The sequence below is a fragment of the Mixophyes fleayi genome, chromosome 11 (genome assembly GCF_038048845.1).
Source record: "Mixophyes fleayi isolate aMixFle1 chromosome 11, aMixFle1.hap1, whole genome shotgun sequence".
Taxonomy (NCBI): Eukaryota; Metazoa; Chordata; class Amphibia; order Anura; family Limnodynastidae; genus Mixophyes; species Mixophyes fleayi.
The window spans coordinates 80939136-80955917 of record NC_134412.1 but is presented as its reverse complement, the minus strand read 5'-3'; the positions used below and the strand labels follow the sequence as shown (position 1 = coordinate 80955917).

The 16782-nt window shown below is 37.9% G+C and overlaps 1 protein-coding gene and 1 pseudogene across 1 annotated transcript; both read left to right on the top strand.

Annotated features, from left to right (window-relative positions):
- The first annotated feature begins 346 nt into the window (after nt 1-346).
- On the top strand, nt 347-1292 carry LOC142106670 (olfactory receptor 5AR1-like; annotated as a pseudogene).
- Nucleotides 1293-12256: 10964 nt separating this feature from the next.
- LOC142106669 (olfactory receptor 5AP2-like) lies at nt 12257-13195 on the top strand. The gene has a single exon (XM_075189659.1). It carries the CDS (start codon nt 12257-12259, stop codon nt 13193-13195), a length of 939 nt encoding a protein of 312 aa, XP_075045760.1.
- The last annotated feature ends 3587 nt before the right edge of the window (nt 13196-16782 follow it).

The window sequence follows — 16782 nt, the reverse complement described above, 5'->3', positions numbered from 1 at the left end:
AATGTTTTGCAAACCTGTAGAGGATTATCCATTTAAAACAAATTAAACATGGAAAGTTTTAAATTGTATTCGATAGATTATATTTAATTTCCAAACAGTTACATTTTAATAAAATAGTATACTTTTAGACAAGGTAATTAAAAGGAAAAATCGTAGAAAACAGAATCATATGTTCCGGAGCTGATTTACAGTTTAATCGGGATCCTTTCGCGAAACAAAACAACATAAATAACAATATACACTGTATACAATTGTTATGAATATTTATTTCTTACATATTTATGTTAATGCATTGCATTTTATATGAACATTCTTATCTTTTTTTGTGACAGAAATAAAGAACAAAATGGGCAATGGCAATCATACCAGTATAACAGTATTTATTCTGGTGGGACTTTCAGACGTTCCCCAAACCCAGATACTACTTTTTTTCCTGTTTCTAGGTATCTATGTAATTAGCTTACTGGGAAATATTTCTATAATTCTTATATACATATTTTGTCCAAGTCTTAACACACCTATGTTCTTTTGTCTTACAAATTTATCCTTCTTAGAAATTTGTTACATATCCTCTACTGTTCCCAAAATGTTGTTCGATTTTTTTAGCAGAGCATAAAACCATCTCATTCTATGGCTGTGCTGTACAAATGTACTGTTTTTTGTTACTGGGTAGTGCGGAATGCTATATCCTGGCAACAATGGCCTATGACCGATATAATGCCATATGTCACCCACTTTTATATCGTGTCATCATGAATCAAAGAGTTTGCATATGTCTTATATTTGGGTCATGGATGATTGGAGCGGTTAATGCTGTAATACAAACTGCGCTTACATTTACACTGCCGTTCTGTGGTGCCAATAAAGTTAACCATTTTTTTTGCGACATCCCACCGGTATTGGAACTGGCCTGTGCAGACACCTGGATCAATGAAGTTATAGTTGTTGCCATTTGCGGCTGCGTTATTCTTGGGTCATTTATGCTAATTATCATCTCTTACATTTGCATCTTTTGTACAATACAAAATATCAGCCTTGTCTCAGGACGGAAGAAAGCTTTCTCAACCTGCCTGTCTCACTTCATGTCTGTAACTATATTTTACGGCTCTGGTATTTTTATGTACATGCGTCCAAAGTCAAGCTATTCTATGAACGAGGACAGGCTCATTGCTGTTATGTACACAATTATTGCCCCAACATTAAACCCGTTTATATACACTCTCAGGAATAATGATGTGAAAGTCGGTGTCACGAGGATGCTTCGTCAAACATTGAAATGCTGTTTGGAATAGAATGTTCATTCTCAGCTGTTCCATTCTGGTCACTCTAGCATTCTACAGTTTATTTGTAAGCCAATCAGTAAATAAGGGTCATTTAAAGGGATTTTTTATATTTATATCTTAATATACTTGAATTGTCCACCAATCCTCTCTAATATGATGGCTCTTCATAGTGGAAAACAGTGTGTGGCCCAGGCGCTATTCAGGGGAACGCCAACACCAAATGGCTATATGGTGGGGCACTACTCTTCCTTCCAGCTATGAACATTAGAGTTGCATGGTGTATCTGTCTACCTTGTTAGAAATTATGTTGGAAATTGTCCCAGTAAATAGGTGATAATAAAAGTTATTTTGAAAATCAGTTATATCTGGTCTACTTTCAATCTAAAAGTTATTTTGGGGTGCAGTGTGAGGTGTCACAATGAGAAAATGTCATTGTTTTATTGATATAATAATCAGATACATAAGATGCAACTTTACAAAATGATTCTTATTCTCATATGTTAGGAAGATGATTCTTTCAGTGAACATGTTAACATACAGTGAATACGACTAGACACAAGAGCTGACACATGTGGTTACTCTGATTAAAAAAAAAAAATTAAAACTCTTTAGTCAGTATTTTATATTATTTATATATTTTATATATTGTAGTTTTAAGCAAGAGCATAAATAGGAGTACTAAAACATGGATACTAATTTTAAAATCCTGGGTTGTCTACTTTCTGAAAATGTATAGATTGGGGGACTGCAATCAATCATGTTTTATTGAGCACACAAGATGTATCTATTCAGCATTGGGCCTGGCATTTTAGTTGGGTGGGGAGAGACAAAAAAAGGATCAGGTCCCTACAGCTAGAGAAATTAATAAAAAACGAAAAGCTAGAATAACTGGTTTGGAAAAGTGATTCTGATTTAATGCTATGTAGAGCCACCTTTTGCTGTAATTACAGCCATCAGTCTGTTTATATATGTCTCTACCAGCTTTGTGCTGCTAGATTGGGGAATATTTTTTCCTTGCGGAATTCATCAAATTCAGTCAAATGTTGCGGTGAATGGCGATGGACCACTCTCTTCAAGTCCATCCACAAATTTTCTTTAGGATTTAGGTCATGACTTGACCAGTTAAGGACATTCATCTTCCTATCCTCACGCCACTGCATTGTTTTCTTGGTGGGATATTTTGGGTCCTTGTTGTGCTGGGAGGTGAACCATCTGCCCATCTTCAGCTGCCTAGTAGGGGGCTGCAGGTTTTTCTTGAGAATTTGGGTGCACTTGGCAGCATCCATCTTCCCTGCATTCCTGACCAATCCCCCACTCCCTGCTGAAGAGATACATCTACACAAATTAATATTGCCATCCTCATGCTCCACAATAGGTATGGTGTGTTTTGTGTGGTGTGCTGTGTTTGGTTTGCCCCATAGATAGCGCTTGCTGTTCAGTCCAAAACATTCTATCTTGGTCTCATCTCCCATATAACCTTTTTCCACGTGGCATTAGGATCCTCCAAGGTTTTTTTGCAACGCTCAAATGAGACTGAGAATGGTAGTTTTTCAGTACAGGCTTCTTTCTTGCCAGCCTGCCATATAGGACAGCTTTGTGTACAGCTTCTGAGATAGTTGTCACATCCACAGACCAATCAAGCTTAGCCACAAAGACTTGTAAGTCCTTGAAAGTTGCCATTGGCCTCATTGTAGCTTCCAAGATCAATATCCTCCTGGCTCTGCCATCTAGCTTGGAGGGGCGGCCTGATCTAGGCAAGGTGTTGGTGGAACCATACGCTTTCCACTTCTTAATAATGAGGGAGAGTAAAAGCCATTGAGATTTTTTTGTATCCTCCTCCTAACTTGTTCCTTTATCCCGGAGCACCTTTCCAACCATGGTGAATTCTTTGCCTTACCATGAACTACTACTATTGGAATCCTCAAAGAACAGCTGGTTTTATGCTGAAGAAATAAAAACCACTACAATTGAAGTCAGGTGGTGGATATTTTGCCTGTTGTGTGATCTTGAAGGTCATTGGTTGTACCTGAGCAAGTTTATAATGGTCACTCTAAGGGTATGATGACTTATCCAAACCAGTTATTTTAGTAAATATATTATCTTAATTGTTAAGAAGTTTTGCAAATGTTATTTTCACTTTGACGTTGATTGTTATAATGTGTGAATACAGCTGGAACACGTTTGAATTAATTTATTTCAATTTCCATGGTGTAATGTGACAAAAGATAAGGATTTTGAGAGTGTGATGAATCTCTACAGGCACTGTATATGGATAGTCATAAGCTAGCAATTACAGCTTGCACGGATACCGGTACGAATTCCAAGCATGTGAGTGAATAAACAGAAGAAGATTCGGCTTAAGACATGAATTCAGGATCATGTAAGGTGGACAGATATGAGATAATGGGTAGAGATGACCCTGCACATGAGGTCATTTAGATCATACTCTTCTCTCCTTTAATCTTACTCTGTCTACTTCACAGCTCATCTCTACACAACAGACACTCACACATGGAGACCTATGAGCTTTAGATAAAACGAGAAATGTAGTGCTACAGACCTGACTGTCTCGAATAAAAAATATGATCTGAGTCACGAATCATCAAATATACAATTTATTATAATAAAGCATGTAAATAACCTAATATTGCTAAAAATAAACAATATATGAAACACTACCTCACATAAAGGGAATCACAGTGCACTGTGATGTAATGTAAACGAAGCTCATGAGTTGTCATTAAGAGATAGCCCTACTATATAAAAAAAATATGTTTGATGATTCATGACTTGGTGGGTAGCAGTTAGACCCCACATTGATACAATGAAGTTCATTGATACATTTTATCACTAAAGTGAATGTGGAGGGGTGGACAGGCAATGAACGTAAGAGGGAGGGGCGAGGAAGAGGGGAGGAATTAGATTAGCCCCCCCACTGGTTGTGTGGGTTGAGGGCTCAGCCACGGCATTGCTATGCCAGGAAGCACAACAAATCTGGGGCCATCCTCTGTAGGTGTGGGCCGATCCTAATAAGCCCAAGCTGTCCAGACCAAGGCTCCAGGTCAACCTCAGTCTGTCTTAACCATGTGCCATTGCTGTTTGACTTGATCTTTTCTTGTCTGCATTTATTCACTCAATTATTTCACACTGATCTTCATATGGTGTCAATCACTAATTGGCGCCTCCGTTGCCTGGAGGATTTTTTTAGTGGACATCAGGTGCCTCTTAGACTCCAGGCTCAAAGACGTGGCGCATTCCTCATTGTAGTCCTGTAGAGCCTCAAATTTCATCAGTGAATGTGACAATCTGATAGCTTTAGAAATATTGTCAGCACAGACTAATCTCTGCTTTATAGCACCAGTATTGTCCCACCAGCTCTACAGTATTTAGATGTCACCTGTAAGTGTAAATATGTTTCACTAGAGGTAAGTATACCATGTATGTTTAATTAAGAAATCACATAGTCCTGACTTTATTATTTTTATAGCTATATTTCAGTTCCCATTTTGTAATCCACTTTAAGTGTATACTGTAATGTATGTTGAATTTGGTTTTAATAAAAAAAATAATTACAGAAATAATGAATTTTATAAAACTTTTAAAATGTGAAGTTTTAACAATATAAAGTGTTCTAACAATCGTACATAATTATTTGAAAATTGGGAGTCTGCGTCCTGAGTGATCCATCATCTACATTATATCAATGATTGTATTTGCAAATTATTTTATGTGTTTTAATTTCTCTAGACACAATAATAAACCCTGAAGTATTTATATCTTTATCAGGATAAAGCCAAAAAAATATAGTGACAAATATTCTCTATATTTATATGAGCAAAGCACAGAAGTAGGAGAGCTCGCTTAGGGGAATCTGCCCCTGAGGAGCACTAAGCAATAAAAGCAGAATATGTGTAGCAACAATTCATATTTTACATTTTCTTTTAATAGTAAAGGTCTGTATTAAAAAAAAAATTTGAGAAGCAAAAAATTAGAACTTGATAATCTGAAAAAAAATAATGGTTGAATCCATGTAACTCTCAACAAAAACAATAGCCACAGATAAAGTAAGTTAATTACTTATATATTCATTCTCATGTTTTTGTTTTTTGTTTTTTAAATAACTTTTAGGGCATTAAACTAAAACTTTAGATTTTCATGCTTTATACTAAAATTACTTTAAATCAACTGTTATTGTAGACTGTAAAATACAGATTTGTTTTATTGTGTACATCGTAACATACACAAATCACTTTAAAATCTAATAATTTATGGACTGTTTAAGTTGTCTGATAAAGCAAAACAGCTCACCCTTCAGAAAAGTGGGTAGACTGTTTGTTCGCACACAGAAATTCAAAAAAATTCAAAACCAATTACCTGATCTCTAGTTTTTTTCTCCTCCAAAATACTCCAGATAAACCTAAATTTCAGATCCTTTGCATTTAAGTACTATAAATAAAATCTGACACCATTACATAGTTTTATTTCTTATTATCATACTCACCTTTTTCTACTTCTTCATCATCGCCATCATCGTCATCATCATCATCACATTATTATTATTAATAATAAAATAAGAAATCATTCAAAACAACTATGCAATTCCTGGCCAAAGATGTGAATTGAAAATCATCCCAAGCATAGTATATTATCTGTGCTTCAATCCTTTGTTATTACTTGTCACAACCGTATGTCCACACTCAACATTCCGTATAACTCTCTGTCTTCCGTATTTCCATCTCACTTATTTAAGTATAAAATTGTAATTAATAATAATAATAATAATAATAATAATAATAACAACAACAACAATAAAGAAGCTTGATATTAAATAGATAGTATTGTTATGAATAGTATGAGTGAATATGACATAACTCATTGAAAGCTTGAGAGCAGGATCCTCTTACCTCTTTGTGTGTTTCTTTATACACAGTCTTGCTTTATTACACTGTTGACTCCCAATTTAGAAAAGCTGACTCTATATAAATAAATGTTAATAATCATAATAATAATTATATTATAATCACCCTTTCTTCCTCACTTATCTATTGTTTATTATATATGTATATTTCCCAGTGTTGAGTGGTGATACTCAGGGATTCTTTGTGGGTAATCCAAATGTATCGTCAGATAACCTACAGCACTGCAGATGTTGCCCATCCGCTTTTGGGACTTCTGGTTTCTGGAGTTGAAGGTATGTGAGTTTTTTTATTTCTCCTTATACTATGATCACATTATAACTGGCCGAACATGGTTTTTGCTCATTCAAAAAGTAATTAATGAAGATCGAAGCAGTAACTCCGCAGGGCAAATGCAGCTTTGGACCTCCTGGTAGCATTGATTTGAACAGTTACACCTGGATTTTTGCCAAGGCCCATAAGTTGACGGAGTAAGATGGCTGTGGCAGAGGGGAGCTATTGGGCATCATTAGGCAGAGTGAAGACTTTCCTAGAAATGTATGGATTTAGTATTTTCATTTTGCAGAGTAAGATTACTGAAATGAGATAAAGGGGTAGGGTGGGCACAGTTTCAGGGTTGTTCTTGCAATGCACGGCCTCTGGCTGGTGGTTATATTAAATCTTATACGTTATATGGGATAAAACAGTTCCATTGCACAGTAGAATGTGTAAAATGTTTTCTTTAAAAATAAAAATAATACAGAAAATGAACAGTGTGCCCCTTCCTCAAATCCTCAATCAGCTTCAGTGTTAGGCAGCCTGGACTAATACATCATAGCCCAAATGGGGGAGGAGGGATCTTCTTTTCTTCTTTCTTGATCAAGTGGGTAACCCAAAATAAAAAATCCCCTCAAAAATTACACGCCCACATACTACCAACGACTAACGTGAAATGAAAATAGTCTGGCCAAATAGGGTCTCCCTTTATTAGCAGCTAATCTTAAGCATTTTGGACACTTCTGATTGACTGCTAGAGAGGGCTAAATCCTGGTAGTGCGCAGTTGGGTCTTTTTTTTTATGGGTATTTTTATGTTTTTTTGCCATTTTGCTATGATAAATCAAGAAAAGAAAATAGGATTTTTTACTAAGACTACAAGGGATTAAAAAAGACCCCGCTGCTATCAGAGAAGCCTTCCAACAATATTATTCAGCCCTTTATAACCTTCCAACTACCCCTGTCCCTTCCTCACAGCAATCCAACACCGCACTGATTTCAGACTTCCTTGCCACATCTAAACTCCTTAAACTATCCCCTCAAGCCCTCCAACACCTTAATGAAGAAATTTCATTAGACAAAATCCAATTCGCTATTAAGTCACAAAAAAGTGGCAAATCCCCGGGCCCCGATGGCTTTACAACCGCCTATTATAAAAAAAATTCGAGCTTGCTCGCTCCCCACCTGCACTCCCTATACAATGGTGCCCTTCAGGGGACCCCCTTCCCACCTGAAATGCTTGAAGCCAAAATAGTAGTGGTCCCAAAAGAGGGAAAAGACCCACTTTATTGCGCCAGCTACAGACCCATCTCTCTCCTTAACCTGGACCTAAAAATATACGCTAAAATCCTGGCAAATCGCTTAAATGAATTCCTCCCATCATTGATCCACTATGACCAGGTGGGATTTATCCCGGGATGCCAGGCAAGGGATAACACCAGGAGAGCCATTGATGTCATCCATATTGCGAACACCAGGAGAACCCCTACTATAATTCTCTCTCTGGATGCTGAAAAAGCATTTGATAGGATCTCCTGGGGTTTTATGAGAGCGGCTCTTGAGGCCTTTGGCTTCGCTGGTGACTTTCTCACTGGCGTCCTGGCACTGTAATCCTCACCTTCAGCTAAAGTCCTGATCAATGGTACACCTTCAAGCTTGGTACCCATTCAAAACGGTACAAGGCAGGGTTGCACTCTCTCCCCTCATTTTCGCTGTGGTAATCGAGCCACTGGCCTCTCAAATTCGATCTAACCCCAGCATTTGGGGCGTGCAGGTGGGGGACGTCAACTCTAAAGTTTCGCTATTTGCGGATGATGTCCTGCTTTCACTTTCTCAACCGGCCATTTCCCTCCCCAACCTCTATAAGGTTCTCCAGACCTAAAGCATGATATCTAACTATAAAATAAATTACACAAAATCAGAGGCCACGCTGATCCATGTCGTCCCCCCCCCTCCCCCCCGGGAGGCCTGCTGCAGTCCTCTTTCAAATTCAAATGGCAAGCCAGGAAAATAAAATACTTGGGAGTCTATCTTACATATAACCTCCTTTACCAGGAAAATTTCCCACCGCTATTCTCCAAAATGCAATCTGATCTGGCTTCCTGGAACCGTCTTGTTATCTCATGGCTGGGCAGGATCATAGCAGTCAAAATGAATATCATACCTAAATGGCTATATCTCTTCCAAACCCTACCAGTTTCTGTCCCTGCCACCTTCCTGTCTAAAATCCAGAAAGCTCTGACTTGTTTCATTTGGAACCACAGGCCCCCAAGGGTCTCATTCAATGTTCTGAAAAAGCCCATCACTGGTGGCGGCAGGGGACTACCTGATATCAAACTATATTATTTGGCATCCCATTTCTCCCAAATTGTTGCATCATATGCTCCCTCAGGTTCCACCTCGTGGCTTGACCTAGAGGCGGCATATATAGCTCTCCCTGACTCCACCCCGTTATGGCGTCTGCCCCCTATACACCGTCCCCCTCCTTCCAAATTACTACCTACCACTAAATTTGACATTAAGGTTTGGGATTCTTACTCCTTTAAACTAAAACTCACATCTGCTCTTTCCCTCCTTACTCCCATTTGGTTTAATACTATATTTCCTCCTGGCTTCTCCAAGGTAAGACATCGAAACAAGGCCAATGGCTCCCACTAGCAGAACTTCAGCCTCGCCCCCCCAGCTAGAATGCTTAATCCTTTCGATTTTTTTCAAATCACCCACTTTTTGCGATCCCTACCACCCAAATATCTACTACGTCCCCTCACCCCGTTCGAAAACCTTTGTAAACTCCACCCCATGGATAAGGGTATGATATCACAACTTTATAATATCTTTCTTGAATCCACTATCCACTCGCAACTACCACATGAAGATGACTGGGAGAGGGATATTGCCCCCCCCCCCGCCCCCCTGATGAGGAGGCCTAGGAGGACATGAGACTGGGGATATCCAAAAGCTCCATTTCAACCAAACTAAAAGAAACATCTTATAAAATGTATTATCGTTGGTACTATACCCCCACCCAACTTCATACAATGTTCCCTTCCTCGTCGCCTGACCATTGGCGGGATTGTGGCCGCAGGGGATCAATACTACACATCTGGTGGACTTGTCCAGTTATTATTCACTTCTGGGACGTGATCCATGGCTTTATCAACACCCTATTTGAGGCTCCCGTGGCGAAGGACCCTTGGATTTTTCTCCTTTGTTATCCTCCCCCAGACCTTGATAAACTTTCTAGAAAATTGACTGCACACATCCTTACAGCTGCCAAATGCCTTATAGCCATTAATTGGAAACGTAGCTCTCCTCCATCTCTATCTACTCTCAAAAAGCAAATATGGCAAGTGGCGGCGATGGAACAGATTACTTACTACTTACACGATAGAGGTTACACTTTCAACCAAGTGTGGGCTCCTTGGCAGTTCGCAGAACATTCGTTCCCCTCTGACCCTTAACGATCTCGTCATGACCCATGTGTGGCATTCAGGACTCTGCTTCTGTTCCGCCATTTTCCGATTCTCTAACATTCACATTTTACATTCCTTGCGACCACACTCCTGTATCAGCCTCTGTGGTCTCTCCCTCCCCCCCCCTTTTTTCCCCTTCTAATTCTCCTTCACCCTTTCCCCCCATTCTACCTTTTGTATTATTGGCTCATATTCCTAAACAAAAGCAGAAAATAAAAATATGGTCAATTTATGTTCCAAGTTGTCAAAGGGCACCTTCGCTGGACTCTATTACAATGTTAATGTCCTTCTGTGTATACTCTCCAAATGCTTGTCCTCATACTGTGTAAATCCATTATTGACTGACCAACCAAAATAAAGAATTTAAAAAAAAAAAGAAGTAAATAACAAAATATTTTATTTATTTACTAAAATGATGAGCTATGGATATACATAAGTCTGATGACTACCAGGCCCAGACTTATGTATGTTATGTATGTTGGGTTGGTGCCCAGTGGTAGCTTAGCCTGCAAATTATTTGCTAATACCAAGCTGTATAGAAGCAAAAAAAAAATGCAAAACAAAATAAAAATGAACTGAAGGACTGGAAAAGATTAGCTGACACAGGTGAAGCTGTTAGAAAAATGTGACATTTGCAGGTTATTGTCAACACATTATGCTGCTATGGAATTGAAAAGAATTGTGGCTAGTAGACAGGGTGGAGCTTAGGGAACGAAATGTTATGTGACTACACATTCCACTTATGCATTTCTGCACATGCGCTAGGGGTGACCGCCCAAGGTGCAGCACTGAAGGGGTGCAGTTATTTTAGGCTCATTTGGTTAAAATTAAAGGCTAGGGGGTGGCATTTTTGTTTCTCGTCCCAGGTGCTAAAATTTTAACTTGCGGCTCTGTGTAAGAGCTGTAGTATAGTAAATTAAATTTGAATACACTCTAGGGGCTATATTTACTAATGGGCGGATTGCTCAATCCGCCACTTTTCGGCTAGTTTAACCGCCGGATTTACTAAAGTCTAAACCGCCGTCAAGACGGTCAGGAATTACATTTTTCAAAACCACCACTTTACAAACCGCCATCCCGATTTTAACAATGAACAATGATGAACATGCAAACAGCCGGATTTACTAAGCTGGGGTTTTCAAAACCGCCGCAAAACAGTCATCCAAACGGCCAAAATGAAAGAGGTGATTGTGAATGGCGAGAGCGATCAAACAGCTGCTGTTTCAGCTATTTTGCCATTCAGAACATAGGAGAAAATTTGGAAAATCATTATTTATTGATAAAGGGACAAAATAAATTTAATATTAATTTATGAGATAATTTTTTTTCTATATATTTTTTTAAAGGGACACTATTATAGCATTATATTATGTAGAAAGTGTGAATATACAATATTATTAACTGATTGTTAATGGTGGATATAATTATTTATGTTGCACAATTGGTCATTACATATTGTCCAAATAGTATAATAATTAAATAATTTTATCCCCTTAATATAATTAAATATTTGTATTCCCTCATAAGTTAATATTTAATTAATTTTGCCCCTTAATCAATAAATAATGATTGCCAACATAATATAAATGTCAATGGTGCTTTCTCTTATGTTCTGAATGGCAAAATAGTTTTAATAGCATGATTAAGCTATCCAGCCATTCTGAAGCAGGTATTAAAACTGTCCTGTCCTGTCTTTTGGATGGTGGTTTTGATGGCGGTTTCATCCTAACCGCCGGCGGTTTTGTTTTTTCAATTCGTCATACATCGCCAGTCATTTAAAATTGAAGCCTCAAGCCGCCCTATATTAAATGCAGGAGTGTGAACCACTAAACCGCCGGCGATGGGTGGCGGTTTCAAACCGCCACTAAACACGATTCTTAGTAAATCTAGCCCTAGAACGTCTTTTAAAACTCGCAATAAGAATTAGATTTAGGGGTAAATGTATCAAGCTGCTGTTTCTGGCGGGTTGGAAAAGTGAAGAAGTTGCCAATAGCAACCAATCACATTCTAGCTGTCACTTTGTAGAATGTACTAAGTAAATGACAGCTAGAATCTGATTGGTTGCTATAGGCAACATCTCCACTTTTCAAACCCGCCGGAGACTCTCAGCTTGATACATTTACCCCTTAGAGTCAATATTGGTACCGAGAGGTGGCTGTATGGAGTCAATACAAGGCACCATGTAGGGAGTTGCTGATTTGGAAATGATAGACATGTTTTATGTTTTAAGTTGCCGAACAATGTGTTTTAAGCAGAATTAAAAAAGCCATCATTTTCTTTTTGTGTTAAATGAATGTCACCCTCTATTATCTCTCATCATCTACAGAAAAAATGGAGAAAAACAAGACCATAATCACAGAATTTATTTTCGCAGGACTTGCAGAGTCTCCAATACTGAATCTCTTTTTCACCATTGCATTTATAGTGATTTATATTGTTACTGTGCTTGGAAATATATCAATAATTATTGCATATAAATGTAGCCTAAATCTTCACACTCCTATGTATTTTCTTCTTGCCAATTTCTCCTTTCTAGAGACTTGTTACGTCTCGGACACGTGTCCCAAACTGCTGTCAAACTCTCTAGTAAAGCATAAGTCTATCTCTTTCTATGGCTGTGTCGCACAGATGTACTTGGGATTGCTCTTTGCTGGTACCGAGTTCTACATACTTGCAATTATGGCTTATGACCGATACAGCGCTATATGTCGCCCGCTGTTCTATAACATGATTATGAATAAAATATTGTGTATTCAGCTTATCGCTGTCTCGTGGATCATTAGCGCTATAAATGCGGCAATACACACTGCACTTATATTCACATTGCCATTTTGTGGTTCTAATAAAATAAATTCATTTTATTGCGATATTCCCCCTTTGCTAAAACTGTCATGCAGCAACACCAGGGTGAATGAAATCGCTGTTTTTGTCATAAGTGGGTGCATCATTTTTGGCTCATTTACACTAACAATGTTATCATATACAAAAATCATCTCGACAATTTTGAAAATCAAATCGACTACTGGTCGGAAAAAAGCCTTTTCAACCTGCACCTCCCACTTAATGGCTGTTACTATGTTCTACGGTTCCATTTTTTTCGTATATTTCAAACCCAAATCAAAGTATGAGATAGAACAGGACAGAGTGGTGTCAGTCTTCTACACAATCATCGCACCTTTGTTAAACCCTTTTATATACAGTATAAGGAATAAAGACATGAAATTAGCACTTCTAAAATTGCTACAGTTGATTGTGCCTAAAAAGTACTAACGTCAGTATCTATTACTGTATATGAGTAGACTTTTCGTGATACTCCCTATTTTTTGTTTATTAGAAATTAGATGTGTGCAGGGAACCCATTATTTAAAGTTTGCTTTAAATGAGTAAGTGCCACATGTTTTGTCTTTGTGATGGAAAGAATTAAATCTTTGTGCATTACCAATCCATGTTTATTGTTCACAAAATGCTGTTCCCTGATTCCCAATATCATCAATTAAGGTAAAGTTTATATATATTTTCACTCTTTTTAATTAATGACACAGACAAATTACATGGGATAGTGCTAAACCTGCTTTTCCTGTTTTAGACGTTTCGAACGTCCACCTCTAAATTGAGACACAATGTTGATTTGAACTCATGTTCCTAATCACTCTGAAGATGTCATATCACTGTTGACTAGTCATTTTAGAATGACAGACTATTACTATACACTCTACAAAGAAAACAACTTGGATATATGCATGACAACAAGTGGAAGCGATGTGGAAAAGAGATTATCATCATCATCATCTATTTATATAGTGCCACTAATTCCGCAGAACTGTACAGAGAACTCATTCACATCAGTCCCTGCCCCATTGGAGCTTACAATCTAAATCCCCTAACATACACACACACACACACACACACACACACACACACACACACACACACACAGAGATGTTTCATTAAAGCCAAAAAAAATCATCAGTTAGCTACTTCTAGCACTGCTTTAATTTGCTATTATAGTAATTGATATACTTAAAAAGAAATAATTACTGCAATATTTCTATAAGACCTAACGTTAGTGCTACAGTATACATTGGTACTATACATATAATAGAATTGAATTTGGGACACAGGGAAAGCATTTACCAAAGTGATTATTTTATCTGTGGCCAGTTACCTATAGACTGGTCAGAAATTTTGATATATCTTGTTGCCATCAGATACCCTTGGGAGGATCTGAAATGTTAAAAGATCAATCTCACCCTGCGAACATGGCTTTTATTATTTAAATACAATTTATGGTTGCTACTGTATCTCTGCAGAATTGTGGCCGTTATCTGGGATATTGGAAAGAGTCAGTAATGAAACTGCTTTTCGCTTTAGCCAATCAGAACAGTTGTGTTGCAAAATAGAATAATTTTGGATTTCATAACATAGGAAGAAAAATTCCATCCATACTGAGTGTTCAGTCCTCCATGGGAAATAATACTCTTATTTGTGATGAATCTAATTTCCACCCAGTTTTTTATTTAATATAATTATTGGGTGGTACACCCTAATGGACTTGGAATTTTGTTCAATAGAAAGAAATGAGAAATCAATTGGTGAACGCCATTGTTATGACTGTCTATGTTTTGCATTTGGCAGCAGTACCTATAATCCACCAGAGGTGCTGCTGTTCTGCTCCTGAACTCTGCAACATGCCTGAAGGAGTTAATCTCCTTGTCTGATGCTATTTAGAACTGCACCCGTTGCACTGCTTCAAATACCTGCCTCAAGCTGTGCTCTGTGAAGCTCATCCGTTTGTTCCTGGCTGCTGCTGCCATGTTCTTGTCTTTGCTCCATTGCTTGATCTTCTGTTGTGACCCTCGGCTTGATTCCTGGACCCTGCTTGTTTGCCCGTTGCCCTGACCTTTGGCTCGACTTCTGGACCTCGCTTATTCGCTTGTGACCTTGATCTCTGCCTGGCTATTTGGATTTTATTTATCTGATCTCTGCTTTATCCCTGGACTCTGTCTGCTTCCCTGGACAGCCTTGTGCCTTCTGGACTGGGGTAAACTTATAATACCTGTTCCTGCCAATTTACTACACAGTCTCTTTTGGAACCTGTTCTTATCCGTGGATTTGAGTTATCTTTGTTTATGTATTTAACTGAATAAAGACACTGTGCTTAATACTTCCGTTGCTCTTCGTGAATGCACTAGGAATCATAACAGCCACGGATGAATTGTATTGCGTGTTAAAATATGACATCTTTATTTTTAATCCATTAAATCATTACACATTGTTTTCTGAAAATCTCTGATCCGTAAACAGGAAAATATTAAAAACAAAAATAAATTTTGTAATGAAGTGACCAAGTTTGTTATTGAACTTTTGTTTTTATATCTTATATTTACAAGGACAATTTTATCATGATAAATAATTTCTTACTAAATGAAGACAACTCTTGGGACCTAATGATGTGGTTTGGGGCACTAGATTCTAAAATATTATACTGCTCATGAGATATCGTTTAAGAGAAAGTAATAATCATAAGCTTCAGTGAAGGTGACTACCAAAAATTGTTAAACTGTCTAGGCTGAGTGTGAGAAATGATTAATATTCATTGATGTTTTCATACATAACAAGGGTTTTGACGTTAACTTTAGACTAATATTCCCTATTCTTTTCCCTAAGCACCATAATACATCTTTTTCCTTTAAAGATTCAATAATTCTTGAATCTTTTCTTGGTGACATTATCTCTGCAAGATTTAATCGGCAACATGTATATTTTTGTTTCAAATCTACTTTTTTGAATGTATTTTGACTCTCAACAATGGAAGAACTATATGTATAAAAATATTTAAACTTTTTTCCTTTTATGGAGAACATCAGAATGTTGATATTTCTTTAGCTCTGTAAATATTAAGTCTACTGTAAGAGCTATTTATTAGGTGCAGTTTGATTTTGGGAAGTTATTTCTTGAAACAAAGGCATACCTCCCAACATTTTGAGGTCCGAAAGAGGGACAAATAAGCCACGCCTCTGTCGAGCCGTCCACGAACTTCCTGTTTGCGCATGCGCAGTAGCGTTTTTTGGACAGACGTCCTGCCCCACTTCCTCCTAGACATCCGGGAAAACTGGCTGCTATGTCCCGGTATCGGAGCGTGCTCTCCAATACCGGGACAAATTGTAAGTTCGGTGGGACAGCTGCACTGTCCCGCTGGAATCGGGACACTTGGGAGGTATGCAAAGATATGTTACATTCTAATGTATCTGTTTCAGACACCAGGTGTAGTCTAATTTTTTGTTTGTTTTTAAACACCACTAATCCCCACAAATCAAACACTAAACTTCATAGAACAATAACCTCTAATGTATTTTTAACACCATCACAAACAATAAATACCTGAACTACATAAAACATACACACAGATAAAAATAGGAATGAACGGAGGGGAAATTATTTCCACTCTGAACTTAACGTTCATCATCTCATTGCTCTAGATCCTGTAACGGGGGCTGCTAGATGCAGTCCAACACTCGCAACCAGGAACAAAATATAAGGTAAGGCAAATTAATAAAATCAATGCCTGCAAATTAGCAAGGAGGGCTCTCATCAAAAGTATCTTCTGTTGCATTGAAGTGGATTGTAGACCTACAGCATCAGAAGCTGACAACACACAGAACTAACACATTGCTGCTCAGCATCTTGATCCATAGCTAGGAGTCGTTTGAGGTTAAGGATGTGTAAGTGTTCTGTCTGAATCTGCAGCACCATATTTGGATTGCACTCTTTCATAACAGACATAGCAAGTAGTCAGGTACAGAGACAGCTATAAAGGTACGGGAACCTACTATGACTGCTAATTTTCCCTGCCCCCA